This window comes from Vigna umbellata, chromosome 5 (assembly GCF_029865625.1).
Source record: "Vigna umbellata cultivar VRB3 chromosome 5, Vumbellata_1.0, whole genome shotgun sequence".
Taxonomy (NCBI): Eukaryota; Viridiplantae; Streptophyta; class Magnoliopsida; order Fabales; family Fabaceae; genus Vigna; species Vigna umbellata.
Window position 1 is genome coordinate 30210869 of NC_142169.1, and position 17877 is coordinate 30228745.

At 32.3% G+C, this 17877-nt stretch overlaps 3 protein-coding genes across 7 annotated transcripts; all 3 read left to right on the top strand.

The window, feature by feature from the left end:
- Positions 1-337: 337 nt before the first annotated feature.
- Positions 338-5390, top strand: LOC124825507 (uncharacterized). Of its 5 annotated transcripts, none has more exons than XM_088091883.1 (11): positions 338-480; positions 1102-1253; positions 1380-1498; positions 1797-1905; positions 2020-2059; positions 2172-2261; positions 2377-2476; positions 2571-2698; positions 3072-3174; positions 4070-4770; positions 4909-5390. In XM_088091883.1, exons 2-11 carry the CDS (start codon positions 1112-1114, stop codon positions 5162-5164), a joined length of 1788 nt encoding a protein of 595 aa, XP_087948009.1. In that variant the 5' UTR covers positions 338-480; positions 1102-1111; the 3' UTR covers positions 5165-5390. The 5 variants fall into 5 exon arrangements, with proteins under 5 accessions (XP_087948009.1, XP_087948012.1, XP_087948008.1 ...); XM_088091886.1 differs by having other exon boundaries at positions 352-517; positions 4913-5200; XM_088091882.1 differs by having other exon boundaries at positions 353-517.
- Positions 5391-6690: 1300 nt separating this feature from the next.
- Positions 6691-8682, top strand: LOC124828318 (Mal d 1-associated protein). The gene is made up of 2 exons (XM_047301583.2): positions 6691-6979; positions 8167-8682. Exons 1-2 carry the CDS (start codon positions 6804-6806, stop codon positions 8537-8539), a joined length of 549 nt encoding a protein of 182 aa, XP_047157539.2. The 5' UTR covers positions 6691-6803; the 3' UTR covers positions 8540-8682.
- Positions 8683-11367: 2685 nt separating this feature from the next.
- On the top strand, positions 11368-15646 carry LOC124828302 (calcium-dependent protein kinase 26-like). Its single transcript, XM_047301560.2, has 7 exons — positions 11368-12457; positions 12895-13038; positions 13151-13303; positions 13689-13804; positions 13933-14100; positions 14479-14703; positions 15119-15646. Exons 1-7 carry the CDS (start codon positions 11662-11664, stop codon positions 15245-15247), a joined length of 1731 nt encoding a protein of 576 aa, XP_047157516.2. The 5' UTR covers positions 11368-11661; the 3' UTR covers positions 15248-15646.
- Positions 15647-17877: the final 2231 nt, after the last annotated feature.

The following is a 17877-nucleotide window of genomic DNA, read 5'->3' on the forward strand; positions in this document are numbered from 1 at the left end:
TTTTATTAAACATTAAAAATTGTGAGTAACATTTATTAACAATTTTAGGAAGAATGATTAGTATCTATGAACATTAAGAAACATAAATATTATTTTATTAAAAATTTAAATAAGGTCAATATCTATAGTAGAATTAAAAGTATTTAAAACCTATTTTTCAGTAACTTATAAAAATAAATGTATAATTTCTTCGTGTGTATATATATATATATATATATATATATATATATATATATATATATATATATATATATATATATATATATATATATATATATATATGTATGTATGTATGTATATAAATATTTATATATGATAAAATATTGCATAGTGATAATCATGTGAAGATTAAGCAAGAATAATGGTTATTAAGTAAAGTTTTCTTCATATTATAAGCCTGTTCTGGTTTGGTTCTTCCAATGTCTGCTGGCCACCGCATGGGTGTTCTTACCTGAAACGACTCTGTCTCTTCTCTGTGTGGTTAGATTCACTGATTCTTGGTCGATGCAAATTTCAGGTTTTTTTTTTTTTTGTATTAAAAACCACAGCTTATCAACAGAATGTTTAGTGCAAGTGGGGTTTGTTTTTAATAAAATTTCCTTCTTGGATTGATATTAACGCCTCTGTTCTAGCTATGAACTGGAAATGATTAGTACCTCTACACACGTGGTTTCATTAAATTTTGTCACCCGTTTCTTTTGGGGACCTGTGTATCTAAATTTTGCTGCGAAATGTGTCAGAATTTCCAATATTTTTCAGTTTTATTGGAGCAACTTGGTAGCTAGACCACACTCACAGCTTCAAATGAATGTGTCTTAGAGTTATCCACCTATGGTCTTTTTTTTCTCCTTCTGTTAACATTTAGTGGGGCTAGTGGGAGAAATCTTCTGGGACCGATTGCTTGTTACAGTATGGTAATTTTGTTCTGTTTTCGATGAGATGTGAAATTGAACTTAACCTGAATGAATGACTAGATAGTGTTTTTTACTCTCATCATTGGATTTCTATGATTTTGGAGAATGTTCAGTTTAGAATCTTGTAATTATAAATGGTTGTTTAGCACATGACTTGCTGATAGAAGGCTGGTTCTTCTTTCCTTAGAGATATAGAGATGGTGAAAAAAGGAAACATTGTGCAGTACAGGGAGAGGTTGGACAAGAGTCTTGCCTTACCTGATCTGACAGATGAACGGATACTCAAAACCCTTGTCAAAAGTCAACTCCAACGTTCTTCTTCAAAAGTGGAAATTGAAGGTAATAATAGCATTCCCTAGTTCGCTTTGAAGTATGTTGCCGAAAAGGTACTAGCTGACAGATGTTATTATTTTAGCTAGTTATGTTTTATCTTCTTTTATTTGTTTATTCATTTGGTTTCTGCAGGATGTAATGAGAAATTAGTAGAAACCAAAACCAAGGAGATATATGACTTTCTTAGCATGTTGAGAAGTGCTTCTGGAGACAATAGTGCAGGATCTAGCACATCACGCTCTGATTGGAAAGTAAGCTATCGATGTCATGTTTTCTTCACCTTTCAATTGCTTATTTAAATCATCCCCGGTTGATTTATATCTTGAACCTTTGTTTCTTGTTGACATGACAGAGGCTCAACTTTTTCTTTGTACTCTGGTTTGAAATTTTACTTCCATAATTTATGTTGACATTTGATATAAACTTTTATTACATGAAATTTAAGGTGAAATGCTATACCTATATTTTAGTTATTTTTACTGATTGGTGACTTCTTTTCATAGAAATCAGGAATTTACATTGTCTGATCAACTTGTTGCTTTTAAACAGTTAAAACAGGATACTGAAGATTTTCGAGTTATGTATCGCGAAGGACCAGAGGGAACTCCCTTTCATACATTGCTAGTTGAAGGCTATGTGGATGGGCCTCTAGATCTCTGTGAGTCATGCAACGATGAGCCTAAATTTTTAGCATAATAATCCTTTTAATTAGTTTAACAAGGGTCATGCTATGATCTTAACATGAGAAATTTAACCTTTGTTACATTAACAGCTTTGTGCCTTTCATGGGAGTCCTTCCTCTACAAGAAATGGTGAAAATCATATTGCAATACGTGCCTTTGCATCCATTATTTTTTTATAGCATAGAAGTTATTTGATTCTGTGTTGGGGTATATACCCTTTTCACAATTTCAATTTTTCCAGGTGGCCTCAGTTTACTATTCCGAGTTTCAAAGTTCTAGTATCTGAACGTTTGCAGAGGGTCCAGATTGGAGAACACATATCACTTGTTAGGTTTGTCTTGGCTCCATCAATTTAGTAAATTTACATTGTAGTGTGTGTCACTGACCATGCTACATAAAAACTTTGATTTTTGAATGCTTATAATGCTGCTGATTGTGGAAGAAAGGATGAAGGTTCCATGGCCCCTATCTACAAGGGAAGCTATAGTGCATTATTATCTTTTTGAGTACTTTCAAGATGACTTAGTAGTTGTTCTTTTGAATACGGTACTCCCCTGGCCCTTCTTTCTTTTTCTCTACAAAGTTAGTTCTAAGTCAGATCATCCAAGCTTCGAGAAATGAATGTTTAATTTCTTTTCAGGTCTCTGAGTCTACGAGCATTGACAATTTCAACATGGATGCAATTCCTGAGGCCAAGGATGTTGTAAGAATTGATTTGTTGGGAGGCTATGCTATGCAAAAGGTGACATCAGAAAGAAGTTATTTTCGGTGAGTTTTAAGTCAGTACTAAAAACTTAGAAGTAGCCTGCACAAACATGAGTACAAGTATTGAATACGGTATCCACTAAGAATTGCTATGGTACCCGAGAAATCTAAGAGTTTTGGTATAATTGTTTTTAGGCCTATATAGTTAACTGAGGTTGCTCACAACAAGGGAGAGAAGGGGACAGTTTCTCTTACTAAAACTCTTAATGTAATTGATATGTATATTTTGACTTTGTCATCATGATTACTGTAATACTATTAGACTAATTCAACTGGCTTTAATTTACAGAGTAATTGTATTGCTTAACTTCCAACATGTGGTGGAAAATGAAAAAGGATTTTGGTTCCAAGGCTTAAATTGTGTCAAATTTTGTAGGATAATAGGAAATTTGGATATAAAGTTGGATTTTGTGCCTCCATCCCTCATAAATTTCATTTCAAGGCAGCTCATCGGCAGTGGTTTCAGACTTTATCAGAAGGTTGTATATTCTTTTCAAATTTATTTGTTTCATTATTCAATATTCACTTCGTTTCTATTTTCTGGCCTCTAATACGGTAGGCAAATTCTTCTAAATATAGAGGAATAGTTAAAATGTAAGGCATCATTATGTTTTAAATTCTGTATAGAACACAACATTAGCTTCATAAAATTTGTACTGTTATGGTTATTGTTTTCAATACTAGTTAATATAAAAAAGAGTTTTTATCCCAAAGAAATCAGAGGAGAAAAGATTATAGAATAAATTTCACTAATTATTTATGAATTTTTTGCAAAATTACACAAACTTCTCTTGCTTTTTTTATATCGATGTTAATTCTGTTAATTGTTTAAAAGCATTACACTAATATTCTTTATACCTTACACTGGCTCTTTTAATTGTTTATAAAATTTTACTTCTTATACTTCTAAAGAAACAGAAAAATTTGCGTAATTTCACAAAACTTCTAAATGATTAATAGTATAGTTCATTAATATGGATTCATTAATTGTGTATTTAACCAGAATCTTGCTAATGATTCTCCCAGAAACTCTTGTTAAAGGAGTGTTTGACACACTCTATAAAACACTTTTTATTTCTTAAAAACGAAGAACCAAATAGTATATTTATGCTTTTTTAATGATGAATGTTTTTCTTTTCATTAAATAAATACTCTCTGATTTTGTTTTTTTAACTGGTGCTGTAAGGGAACTGTTAAAATTTTCTTTGAGTTATCTAGGAGGGTTTACCCTGCTCATGATCTTATTGTCACTTTATTTGCAATGGCTAGTTAGAAGATTGGTTCCAGTTTATTTACCATTTTCTGCTTGCTCATGTATATAGAACATACTTGTTATTTTGTATTACATCAATTTCTCGAATTGTTACATTTTAGGCCGTTGCTTCGATGTTGGGCAACGATAAAGATAAAGACATCAGCAAGGCCTTGGAGGATCCATTGTATGTTCGAATACGCGAAGCTTTGGTAATTGGAGAAGAGCTTAAGCAAGATGCAAGCTTTGTTCCAGCTGAAGAACTTATTCAAAGTGAGCAAAATGGGGTAAAAGATAAAGATATATCCTGTGAGTATATGAGCAACCAACGTGCAGGTGGTGAAGAAGATGTAGAAGCAGGTTGTGAAGAGATTGTACGAGTTGAGGAAGATGTTAACAAGGTACTTGAAGTTCCAATCGAGGAAGGTGATTCATTGAGTGTGCTGATCAATGGCGAGGGAAATAGTGAGATTGAAGGTGCAGATAATGAAGAGATTGCTGAGATTGAGAAGGAAATGATCAAAGTGAGTGAGATTCCAACTGAGAAAAATGACGCAAGGAGTGTACTGAAGGATAAGATGAATGGATATGTACGCTCAGATGTGAGAAGGGCTCTAGACACAATAGAGAGGGTTATTTCAACGGTTAAGGAACATGAATTTCATTCCCGAAGGCCTACTTCAAACTCTGAAAAAGTGGACACAGTTGACTCAAGTTCTGCAAAACCTATTCAAGTATGTTTGAAAGACGAGGATGGTGTCAAAGAATCAAGCAGCAATATACGAGAGGAAACTTCAGAAGAACCTGCGATACAAAGCTTCAGGTGATTTATGTTACTTCTGTTATTTGAGTAATGTTATCTAATGCTAGTTTACACTTTGAGAGGGAAATCATTTTTGTATTGGTTTTTTATCGTGACTATGTATTTAACCAATGTTCTTACTATTTTTGGTTCCATAAGGCAGACAGAAACAAATCCAAACTCGAAGGAAGTTAACCATAAGAAAGTTGCACCAGCTTCACCAGACCATAGTCTTTCAAGACCAGTGGAAGTGAACCAGATTGATTCATATTCTTTGAAAAATGGGACGACAGTGGAGCAGACAATAAGTGATAATAAGCAATTAAACAATTATGCAGTCCAAGATATAAGTTCAGAGGACATGAAAAAATCAACAAGGGAGATAAGGTATAGATACTGTTGTTTTATGAGTTAGCTAAAAGCAGAAAAGTTTGATGTTTATTTATCCGAATATCACTGATAGAATGGTCACATGTGTTGGACTAATTTTGTCCACCAATAATTACCCTTGAGGCTCCTCAATCAATCTCTAAAGTTAAGTTTATTTAGAAATGTAAGAGTGGTTAATTAGAGATCAGGCAGACATATCTAAAAGTACAAATGTATATTGCAGTATAAATTAAACGATATATTTTTGTGAATTACTCTTTTACTGGCCTTATATTTTATTTATGGTCTTCACATTTTAGTTTCAGTCTCGAATTGTTTTAAACCAATAAGTTTCCACTACATTACTTTTTTTAAAATGTCCAAATTTAGTTCAAAAGCTGACACCTTTTTTCTTTATTCAGAAGACTAAAATTTGTATTCTTTTAAATAGAGATGCAAATGGATTTTTTAAAATAAATACAAACGTGCGTAAGTTTGGTTTTGTTTTTCAAAATCACATTCAAAATATACAATGTAATGTTTTATTTTAACATTTAACCTTCCAGCTCAAATTTTATAACTTATATCGAACTAAATCGATTTATGAACTATTCTATATTTATGTAACAAAATCTCTGATCAATTAGGTAAAGAAAAGTACAAAGCCGACTATGATTTGTTGCTTCTTTCTACTCAATAAAAAGTCTTATAAAAGTGTAATTTATAACTATACTATATTTGATATTTTAAAATTTTAAAAATATCATTGGAATATTGCATTAACGTTTTATTTAACTAATTGACATTTTATTTTGTAACAACTGTCTCATATTATTTGTCAAGGAAACTGACCAAAATAATGGAAGAAAAAAAAGTACTGATGAGTTTCTGTCATTTAACTGAGAAAAAAAATAAATGTGTTTAATGACATCTGGGTGTTAAGGAAGAAAATAGTTTATAATATATATATATATATATAAGGATCGAAAATATTGATTTTAAAGTAAAAAATAAAAAATATTACTTTAATTTTAAGATACTAGGTACTAACTTTTAATCTTGTTAACTAGTTTATGAGAGGAACATTTTCAAGAAAAATATGGAAGAATGTATTAAAAATCATAAAAAAAAAACTTTTTTATGTATACTAACGAAAAATTATTTTTACTTTTAAAAATAATCTAAGTAAGCAGTTAACATTTGCGAAAAACATATATAACTACTATAAATACTAATGTTATAAAATATAAAAGATTAATATAATTCAGGACTAAAATTTCAAAAACCGATAATAAAGTAATTTAATTAATTAGTTAATTTTTAATTTATGATTTATTACTTTCTTTGATAAAATGTCTCAAAATAATGGCAATTTTAATCTGTATTTTTCTTGAAACTGTTTGATGTTTTTAATTCACTGAAATATTATTTTTTTTATTTTAATTTTACTTGTAAAGTAAACTGCTTCAATATTTATAGTTACAACGAACAAAAAGTAATATATTTATAGAAAAAGTGGAATAGTTTTGGGAGGAGTATTTATAATATAAATATAGGTTATGATACAATGAAAGCAGGCAGAACCCAAAACGCAGCGTTCGAAACCGGAGTCTTGGGGAACAAGTTGCAAAGGCAAACCATAAAGAAAGGGAATCTTGGTGCTCAAGCTGCAAGCAAACACGAAAATGGGGTGGGTTTGGAGCGATGACAACAGCGACGATCTTCGACGCGATATCTCGTCGGAAGGGTGCTCCACCACGAGGGTCGTCAAATCTCAATGCAGAACAGAGGAGGTCGAATCTGGAAAGTTCGTCAGAAAGTGCGAGAAAACAGAAGAGCTTCTCAGGAATTGCATCGGAAAGTAATACTCTTTTCTGTCATCCTCTTGGTCACTTATTATGAATATTTTTTTAATGATTTTTTACTATAGTCTCAGATGTAAGGACGTAGGAATTATGATTGATTAGGTGTTAGGAAGAGCTTTGCTTTGAAAGTGAAAACCGTGAATCAGGAAAGGGGTTTTGATAGGTAGATTACTCACGTGGTGATAGATGCGCGGGGACATTCTTGGGCTTATAATCGGCTTATAGAAAATCTATTCAAACTATTTGATGCTTTCGCAGTGATGTGTATCTAAGATTGCGGTTGCGAAAACTTCTCGTGTTGTCTCTCATCTTGCACTACAAGTGAAAAAGCCTCGTGATGGGTAAAATAGGATCCTTGAAGAGGATTGGCCTCTGATATGTGGAATAGAGTCATTCAAACCCATCAAGAATTTCATGACATACTCCATATGAGTATATTCCAGCCAAGGTTGAATACGTCCACAGTAGCATGAGTGGGCAGGTTTTGTATTCACCTACCCCCTCTGATTAAGACTAAATTTTGCAAAATGCTGAGAGCACTAGCTCACACAGAGAATTCACTGTTCGAGATTCACCAGTGCACACTTTAATTGAAAAATTCGTGGACCATTTTGTACTTGGAATCTCACTTCCACGCCAAAAATAATTCGGTAGAGGGTGAATATATCATAATTTATGTGATATCGTTTGAAATGGATTTGAAGAGCCAAGAAGCAGCAATGCTATTATATAGTTGCCAAGAAAGAAGTGTATTGTCTTTAATCGATATAAATAATACTAATGACCATTCTTTGCCCCACATCATCATATCCTACTTCTCTCGGACTTATTTCTTATCATCTATCTGCATTAATGCAAAACCAGGTGAAAAATAGCTTTGTATAGTAAATGGGTTGTAGGTGGGTGAGACATGCGATGTAATGATCATACTGGTTTTTAAAATCTAGTTTGTGTAGTCTTTTTAAGCTTAAATTAGATTGAATAGTTTTTATATCATGCGATAAACCAGAGATATTAGGTGAGTTTGCACACTCACAAGCACACAGAGGAGCAGAAGTGCTTATGCTTTAATTGATTTCAGTTTGTACTATTTGGGCATTGTATTATTTGGGAATATTACTCTCGAAGTCTCTTCAAAAGGAGACCGAAACTTTTATCTTATTTTTACCTTCACACTTTGCAGGCCTGTTGAAGTATTGCAATCTAACAAAGAGTATACCGAAGAGGATATAACAGACGAGGTACTTAAAGGAAGGTCTGTTCCATCTAGCTCATCAGACCATGGTGTGTTTGACTTCCCAGGGCTACGAAATGATATCGAAGTCATGGAACGTAACCTTTTCCATGGTCTTGGTCGTTTCCTGGAATCAGCTGAAGAAATGACGAATGGCTTTTTTGATGTTTTTGGTAAGTCTCCAAGGATCTTCGATGCAGAGTCGTCTTCACCCTCTGTGAGGCGAGAGATCCCTGTTGCAAGTCGCCCAGAAGCGTATCCTAAAACCCAGCAGAAGGAATCAGGAGATACTGATTATGTTTCTGTCGCTCAAGATGTTTAAACTTTGAACATCGACATCTGGACCACAACCAAGTCCTGTAATAACATTTTTCTCTGCATCTTTGGAGCTGTTTAACTTCTTTTATTTTGTTTTAAGCTGTGACACATGTAACGTATGACCAATTTTTTATCTTTTCACTCAAATATAGCCCATACGAATGAAAACAAATCCAGTTTTAGACAAAGTTATGAATGTTAAAATAAAATTGGTAATTAAAGAATAACTTTCCAATTAGATAAATACTTAAATGTTGTAAGGTTCTGTTTGATTTGAATGGGGAAATGAGTTATTGACCAAAAGGTGTAGGTAGTACTATATGTGTCATAGTGCCAATTTAAATCATTCTATTCGATGGTTATAATTTTAAAGTAATCTTTTTGAATGTTATCTAAATGAAATTCATTGCTTTAAAATCAATTTAAGTTAAATATTTTCCAACGTAATTAACATATTATATATTTTTAATTAAAAATATTTCACACTAAAATATGTCCGAGATTAAATTTAATGTAATTCAAACACATTATTTGATTTCATTGACTCGTGCAACAAGATCGATCCCTCGAAGTGGAAGTGGCTTTGCTTTCATCACATCATTGACGCCATTTTTGTGTCTTGCAGACGAAGAGTAGAACTAGAACTCCGAAGACTAAGACCATAACAAAATTGCGAATGGAGACCTCTGAGAAAAACACATTCAGAAGTTGGGTTGGTCTATAATGGAAGTTAGTGCGGCACCAATTTATCCTCTTTCTTGTAAAAAATTTGTTCATTAACCTTTTTCTTTTTCTGTTAATCAAATTAAACTGTTCACTATTCTTGCGAAATCCTCTTCCTTTACCTTTTTATCTGTTAATCAAACTGCTACTTTTTTAAGCCACTGTTTCTAGAAATGGAAGTATTCAACTATGAGTTCATTATTTGTTTTCAATGTTGATTTAATCACCAAATTAAATATATGAAGTCTACTCTACTTAATAATGCTGAATGGGTCACTTGCACAAGTAGATCAGATGGATTTGTCAAACTCTCTATCACTACTATATTTGAATTCATCAAATTGAACAATGAGGACCAAGTAAATGTTTTACATTTTTTTAACAACTGATAACTATTACACATATTGTATGACTATAAAGAAATGTGAAAATTCTGAAACTTATAAATTAAAACGGGAAGATTTAATTAACAAAGACGATTTTATACATTGATCATAAAAATATTGAAATAACAAGTATAGGCAATTAAAATTTTATACTAAGATATTAAAAAATAATTCAATTAATAAAACACTTTTAACAGTAGTAACATGTAAATATTGAGTGTTTAATGTTATGTAAAGAAAAATCAATTTAATTAAAGAAATTAAAACCCATCGACAGAAAATTAAGAAAAATAAAAATATTCTTTAGTTGAATAATCCATGAAAAAATATTTTGGCATCAGAATTTAAAAGTCTTTTGATACCAAGCAAGAAAGACTTTGAAAAATATATTCAAAAGTTATCCCATTTTTAAGAATGAAAACTTAAAACGTATTATTACACAAGGGTGATTATTGTAATCATGCTTGATAGCATATGATGTTTTGTATTAAAATTCCAGTCCAGCTAATTACATAGTTATTATCTCTTAATAAAATACTGTGTGTCTATAAGCTTCTAAACTTATCTGTACAAACAAAGAAAAAGACACTTAAAATAATAAAGAGGAATTATTTTTTCTTCCGGTTATGTTAAATGGTAAAATCTTTTTAATTTTAAAATAAATATCTCTTTTATGCGTTTTTAGTGAAATGACACTCACATATTTTTTCATGTTTTTAATAATAATTAATACTTACTTATCTCATGTTTCAATAGAATAAAACTTACTCTCTTAATTTATTTTTAAATATTTTTAATTTACACTTTAAAAATGATTTGATTTTTATATTTTAAAATTTTAGAATTTTTAAATTTCATTTAAACTTTAGTTAATATGATATTTTTAGAAAAAATAAAACATTTATTTTAAGATTAGGAAAAAAATTAATGTTTTAACATAACTTCTGATAAAATAACTGCAATTTCTCCTAATAATATTGACTTAAATGAAAAGAAGAAGAAGAACACATTAAAAGACAAGATTACCGGCTATGGCCGGAGGATTGGAGCCTTCCCGTGAAGCACCCCTATTAGTCAGAATACCTCTGGAAGTTTTTTTTTTTTTTTATGTAATTTTCCAATCTCTAGGTATTTTAATTTATCATTTTTAATGTCCTTATTTCAATACATTTTCCATCTATAGAAATTGAACCCAATTATTTATATTAGGTTTAACATAAAATAATATTTACACAATCTTTCATTATAATATAATTTCTTATAAATTTTAATTATATAAAATATTTTTATTAAAACACTAGAAGAATATGTAGCCAGCATTCTTGAATAAAGAAATCTGGACCGTCCAGTGGACAGGTGGAATTCCTTTACTACCATTGGATTTGGCCACACGCGTGTTTGCTCGAACATTTGGAACATTCTCCATTTACACAGCCTAAACAAAACAAGAATTGGTAACTGTCACTTGTCTTTCCCTCCATTGTTCTTCCTTTTTGTCCTAGCTAATCACTCCATTCCTGAAAGTGTTGAGTGTGTATATAACGCATTTTTCAACTGTCTAAGAGAAGAGAAAGAAAATTTAGAAGCATAAATTTTTTCGTATTTAAAAAGCAACTATGAAATGTTCTTTCTCCTTAGTCGTCATGAATGGATCATTTCCACTGTCTATACATTATACACTGTCTTTTCCATCTATACGACATCAAAACTTTCTCTGTCACGCGGCTAATTTTTTTCTTCCAGTTTACACTTTCCACTCCTTTGAAAATTTCCACTTTCACGCCTTCACAATCAACCCTTTACATTTTTCTCGTTCACTTTTGTATCCATATAAGGTTTGATTCATTGATGCGAATCAATCACCTTCTTCTTCTTCAAATTTCCACTGATTTTTCTTTCCATGTTCACATGCTGGCTTTAGGCTATTGTGGGGTTGGTGCAGAAAACCGAATGTGATTTTGGGCTTCACTTGCTTCTTGCTTCTTACAAGTCACAGACAGGAAGTAGCAAGTGCAAGATGGGAAACAATTGTGTCGGGTCAAAAATCTCGGATTATACACTGTTTTGCTGTGTTTTTTCCAGTTCATTGGTGTGGCCTCATCATCATCATCAAACGGTGGTCACAGAAATTTCTGATCCAACTTCACTTGTGACTAAAACTAAAGACACAAATACTCCAGAGAATGTTCAGGAAAAGCCTCCACGAGTGGTGAAAATTAACAAAGAGATTATTAACATGCCTTCGGAGCCTGCAATTAAAAAAATACCCCGTAAAGTCAAGAGGGTAGCAATAGGGCTTCGAGAAGAATCAATTTTGAAGAGAAAAAGTGGTCACTTTAAGGAGTACTATAATTTGGGAGAAGAGCTTGGAAAGGGACAATATGGAACAACATTCCTGTGTACTGAGAAAGCAACTGGGAAAAAGTATGCTTGCAAGTCCATTCCAAAAGTGAAACTGCTGATAGATGAAGACGTGGAAGATGTGAGGAGGGAGATTGAGATAATGCATCACTTGGAGGGGTGTCCCAATGTGATATCGATTAAAGGGGCTTTTGAGGATGGTGTTGCAGTTCATGTTGTGATGGAGTTATGTGAAGGGGGTGAACTTTTTGATAGGATTGTGGAAAGGGGGCATTACACAGAGAGAAAAGCAGCTGAACTTGCAAGGACTATAGTTACTATTATAGAAGGTTGCCACTCCCTCGGGGTGATGCATCGTGATCTTAAACCTGAGAATTTTCTTTTTGTTGATGGGAATGAAGAGTCCACACTTAAAGCCATAGATTTTGGAATGTCTGTTTTCTTCAAACCAGGTTTGGATGAAATGTTCGTTTCCTTCCTTTGTCCCTTCCATGAAAATTGGTTTAAAAAATTATAAAAGTATAACTCTAAGACTTTAATATTAAGGCAAGAGCTTAATAAAATGGTGTTTAAGAATACTGTGATATTGTAGAAATCAGTAAAATAAAAACTTCAGATATTATTTGAATTAAAGATATCTATAAACCTTACCTGTCTTTTTTTGTCAGGGATAATGTATCTAAAGTTTACAATTCTTCATGATAACTAAACTCTAATTAATTTGCTTCCCATTAAAATCAATCCACCAGATAGTTTGATATGAGATAGAGCATGCTCCTTCATGCTTCCCCTAATACAATAGAATTAGTTGAAAAAACTAAAACTTTTCTGCAATGTTCTAATTACATGATTTCTATGATTGCTTTTCGCTGACATTGTTCAGTTACAGAGGAAACTTTTAGGGAGGTGGTTGGAAGTCCTTATTATATCGCACCTGAAGTTCTACGAAGGCATTATGGTCCAGAAGCTGATGTGTGGAGTGCAGGTGTAATCATATACATTCTTTTATGTGGAAAACCTCCATTTTGGGGTGGTAAGAGTCCTTCATTAAGATTTCTAGCCCTTCAGTGATTCAATCGTTTTGCATAATTTTGTATTTTGTTTAAGTTTCTGCTGATTCTAAAATTAATTTTCCATGATAATAGAATCTGAGCAAGAGATATTTGAAGAAGTTTTGCATGGTGATCTTGATTTTACTTCAGATCCTTGGCCGAATATCTCTGGAAGTGCTAGAGACTTGGTCAGGAAGATGCTTGTTAGAGATCCTAGAAAACGGATAACAGCACATGAAGTTCTTCGTAAGTTTCTGTCCCAGTATTCCACTTAGATGTTAGTAAATCACATTTCAATACCACATTAGGCATCACATTATACTGTCATGTTTTCTTTAGCATGGACTTGTTCTTATTCTTTTATTAGCTTTCTTTGATCGCATACAATGTTACAGTGAAAATCTTTTAAAAAATCAATGCATGATTTTTCGTCACTGGTTACTGTACTATCACGTCTTTCTAATTTTATCAAACACATTTATAAGAAGGAGTTTCTTAGATTTTGGACAAAAGATTAGGCATTATATCAGACTTTCTGACTAGTGAGTACTAATTGTCATTGTCATAAAAGATCAATGGAGTTGAAGTTATGTTACAACCTTGTAGATGACAACATGCTTATTCTTTGCAGGTCACCCTTGGATTCAAGTCGATGGAGTTGCTCCGGACAAGCTTCTTGATTCTGCGGTTTTGAGTCGCCTGAAGCAGTTTTCTGTAATGAACAAGCTAAAGAAAATGGCTCTTAGAGTAAGAAATCTTTCTAGCGTATAACTCTGCACCATAAATTCTATTAGCAAAGTAGAATATATCAACAAACTTTTATTTGAAATTTTCAAGTCGTGTCTTCATACTATTTTCCATGTTGCTCTCTACAGGTTATTGCAGAGAACCTCTCAGAAGAAGAAATTTCTGAACTGAAAGTAGCGTTTAAGATGATAGACACAGACAACAGTGGTCAAATTACTTTAGAAAAGCTCAAGGCTGGATTAAAAATGCTTGGTAATAATCTCAGTGAACCAGAAATTTTGGACCTAATGCAAGCTGTAAGTATTAGTACAGAATCATCTTACAATTTCCTTAATACCACTAAATAAACCTACATTTTTGTCCTTTTTTTCTTTTTTGGCCAAACAATTTCTTTTCATAGTACAGTAGGATTCTTATCGATTTAGGAATTAGGACTCATTATTAAGTAGAACTAAAGAAGTAATCCTATAGGATTTCATAGGTTTTTAAGTTGGCTTAGGTTATGATTAATTTTTCTCCTTCCATTCATTATAATTAGTTTTACAAAGCTCTTTGAGTGTGTCTTAGTGAAACATTCTTATGCAAGTATATAGGGAAAAGTAAAACAGTGAATAACAATCATTTTTAGTAGCACATTGTTATAATCCATCTCCCAATATTGTTTCTGATTGCAGGCAGATGTTGATAACAGTGGCACAATTGACTATAGAGAATTCATAGCTGCAACATTGCATTTAAACAAAGTTCACAGAGAAGATCATTTAGTTGCAGCTTTTTCATTTTTTGATAGAAGTGGAAGCGGCTACATCACTCAAGATGAGCTTCAAAAAGCCTGTGAAGAATTTGGTATTGAGAATGTATGCTTTGAGGAAATGATCCAAGAAGCTGATCAGAATAACGTGAGTACGTTTTACAGTAATGTAACATAATGTTTGGTATCTGATAAAAGAAATCATAATTCTTAAAGAATAGTGTGCTTGAGATTCTACGGAGGTGTAACCCTTATCTGATGGACTAAGTGTAGATTAAATATTGATGGATCTCCTCAAATCTGCCTAAGAACCAACCAGTAAGTAAAAGAACCAAAGGGGTTGGTGACTTGGTGTTCCCTCTGATCAAATTGAAATACTAGGTTTTCCACCAGTTGAATAAAAAGTAAACAAACTAACACTCCAAACATTGCTTTCTTTGCTGTTACGTCATCAGTAGCCTACATAATTCTTTATATATGTTAAACTAAATTTATGCTGTAAAGGTATTCTAAATTTAATTAATCTTTTATGACGTGGTTATGTTCATGTTTTACCCTTTCAGGATGGCCGAATAGACTACGATGAATTCGTGGCTATGATGCTGAAAGGCAATGCAGATTTAGGTATAAACAGGATAAAGGGTGGCACTGATTTTAGCATTGGATTTAGGGAGGCACTATCAGTGTGTTGAGAAAAACTGGAAATTTATGATTTTTCTCCCACTTTATGGTGAAATTAACTTCTTTTGAAAAGCTTAGTGAGGGGCTATTTTACTGTAAAAATGTTTATGACTTAGTTTCGTTTTTCCATGTTTGTATTTGTAAGCTATGGAGGAAAACATTAACTTGGCAATTCTCTGGAGTTCAGACTTGGTGACATGTAAAATTGAGCCAAACCAGCATTTGTTTAATAGTAATGAATGCAGCATTATGGGTAGGACAATTCATATCAAGTTTAACATGAACTGATGAGACTTGATAATGGAGTTGGTGGAGGGAGCTTTTCAAGTGTGCTTGACATGCTTAAAAATTAGGGTTCAGAGGATTGTGATGACTTGCCTAATGTCAAAGATATCACTATCTGAGTTTTATTTTTGTCTCTCCTATGAATGTTTTAGCTATGAATCACAATGTGATATACAGTCTACAAATAGAAAAGGGATAAAGCAATTAAATTCTAAATCTTTGCAATTTAAATAACTGGTAAAAAACACCTCGGTGTTTCTCGGCCTTTCACGTTGAGATCGACGTTGTCGAACATAGAACAATTTGAGGTTCACAGTAAAACAAATTAAGTCGAATTTTGTCAACATTCGACGTTAATCAATTTTTTTGCTTTTTTTAATTAATTGTGATTTTTTTCTACAATTCTACCAAACCTCAAAAGCAGAAAACCAACAAATTTTAGTTTTTGATATTTTATAAAGCATAACTATGAACATGTAGTGTAGTATCAACAATAAACAACAACAACAAACATGTTCAACCAAACAACAACAACAAACAAGTTCAACAAATAAGTTTTTCAAAACGAAAACTAACCTTTAAAAGGTGGGTTCGTCGAAATAAAGTGTTATCACTAGTGAAAGAGAAACCAGAATGCGGCTATAAAGGACAAGAACACGAAAATCATCCGTCAAAACTAACGAAAATCATACATAGAGTAGTTAATTAACATGCATTTGTAACAAATAAAAGAAAGATTTACATGTGATGGTCGTCAAACTTCATTCGAGAAAGTTTGAACAAAGGAGAGGGTATCGCGCGCTAAGATAAAGGGAATGAATTTTCAATCTCTCGCTCAAATTTTTATTGAATTCACTAACATTTAAACGTGTCTGGGGCATTTGGCGTTTTATATTTCTACGAAATTCAACGTCATACATAAATATATTTTCACCTTCGCGCCAAGCATTTTCGCAAAATTTATCCAATATAACAAATTGACATCGAATTATAATTCTAAACCACGTCTAATAAGTACATTTATTTACAAAAATGTCATCGATCATTTTTAACTTTAACTATCTAGTGATTGAACCTTGAACGTGTAATGTTATACGTTATTTTTGTACTAATGATTTTAAAACCGGAAGCTAAAACAAAGTTTAAAGTATGAAAGCCAAGTAGAAGGAAAAGAAAAAGAAAATTTGCAAACTTCCCAAATTTATTCATCCTCGCTCAATCTCTAAACTTGGCCATGGTATTAATGACTCATATCTCATTGAGCTTGTGGATAAGAAACACACCATATTCTATCTCTTTATTCTTCTACCATAATCTAAAAAGATCAAGATTTTGTCATCTTAAACTGATACATCACTTCACTCAACATACCAAATGCAATTATACTGACAATTGTTTGTAGAATTTGGAGAAATACTGAAAACTCCAAAAGATAAAAAATAAAAAGAAGAAAACATTATTATGTGAAAACACTTGACTATTATAAACAAAAATGAGAACAATGAATATTAAATACACGTAACATTTTAATGGGAGCAAAACTCCTGAACTCGTAAGGTGGATTCATTTTAGGTTAATTTGAATGGTAAGAATTATTCACTACATATCTATTCTGGTTTTACAGTGAAAAACATATGACTCGGTTTTTGACTCCTTTTTGTTTGCTTTCGACTATTGCTCAAGCATTTTGACGTGGACAATGTAAGATGGTCTGAACTGGAGTCAGTAGCTTTAATTAGGGTCTCTGAATGTGTTGGGGGTATGCATATGGGTGGCTATATGCTGTTCTTTAAGTCATCATTGCCTCTTGTCTCTTTCTGTCTCTCTTTCTCTCATTTTATGTACAGTGAAAATCTCTCACAGCTACACTCTCTTTTTGGCTTTCAGTAATTGCAAAATTATTTGAGAAGACACACCGAAATCCTTTCGATGTTATTAAAATGGATACAGATTTTTGGACAAATTCAATTGTGGTGGTTTCAATTATATAATGAGAGAAATAATGTGGACATGGCCTTCATGAAAAAAACATGATGACCATTTCATTATCCAGAAGTTAAGTTCTGGCATATCAACGAGTGGGATTTGGCTGTTTAATTAATCATCAAATTGATTAAGTTAATTAGGTGAAGATTATTATTCTGTTTTCTGTTCAAAGTAGGCCATTCTGTCTTCCAGTGTTTAATGGATTTGGTGACTGTTGTCTATCACCTGGTCAAATATTTCACAGTCCAATCAGATCTATAAGGAATGTTGTCACTACAGTTGTTACTTTCATGGTTAACTATCAAAGTAACTTCACCTAATCAACAACACCCTTTTTTCCTCTCCTCTTTTCTTTTAATATAATAATAAT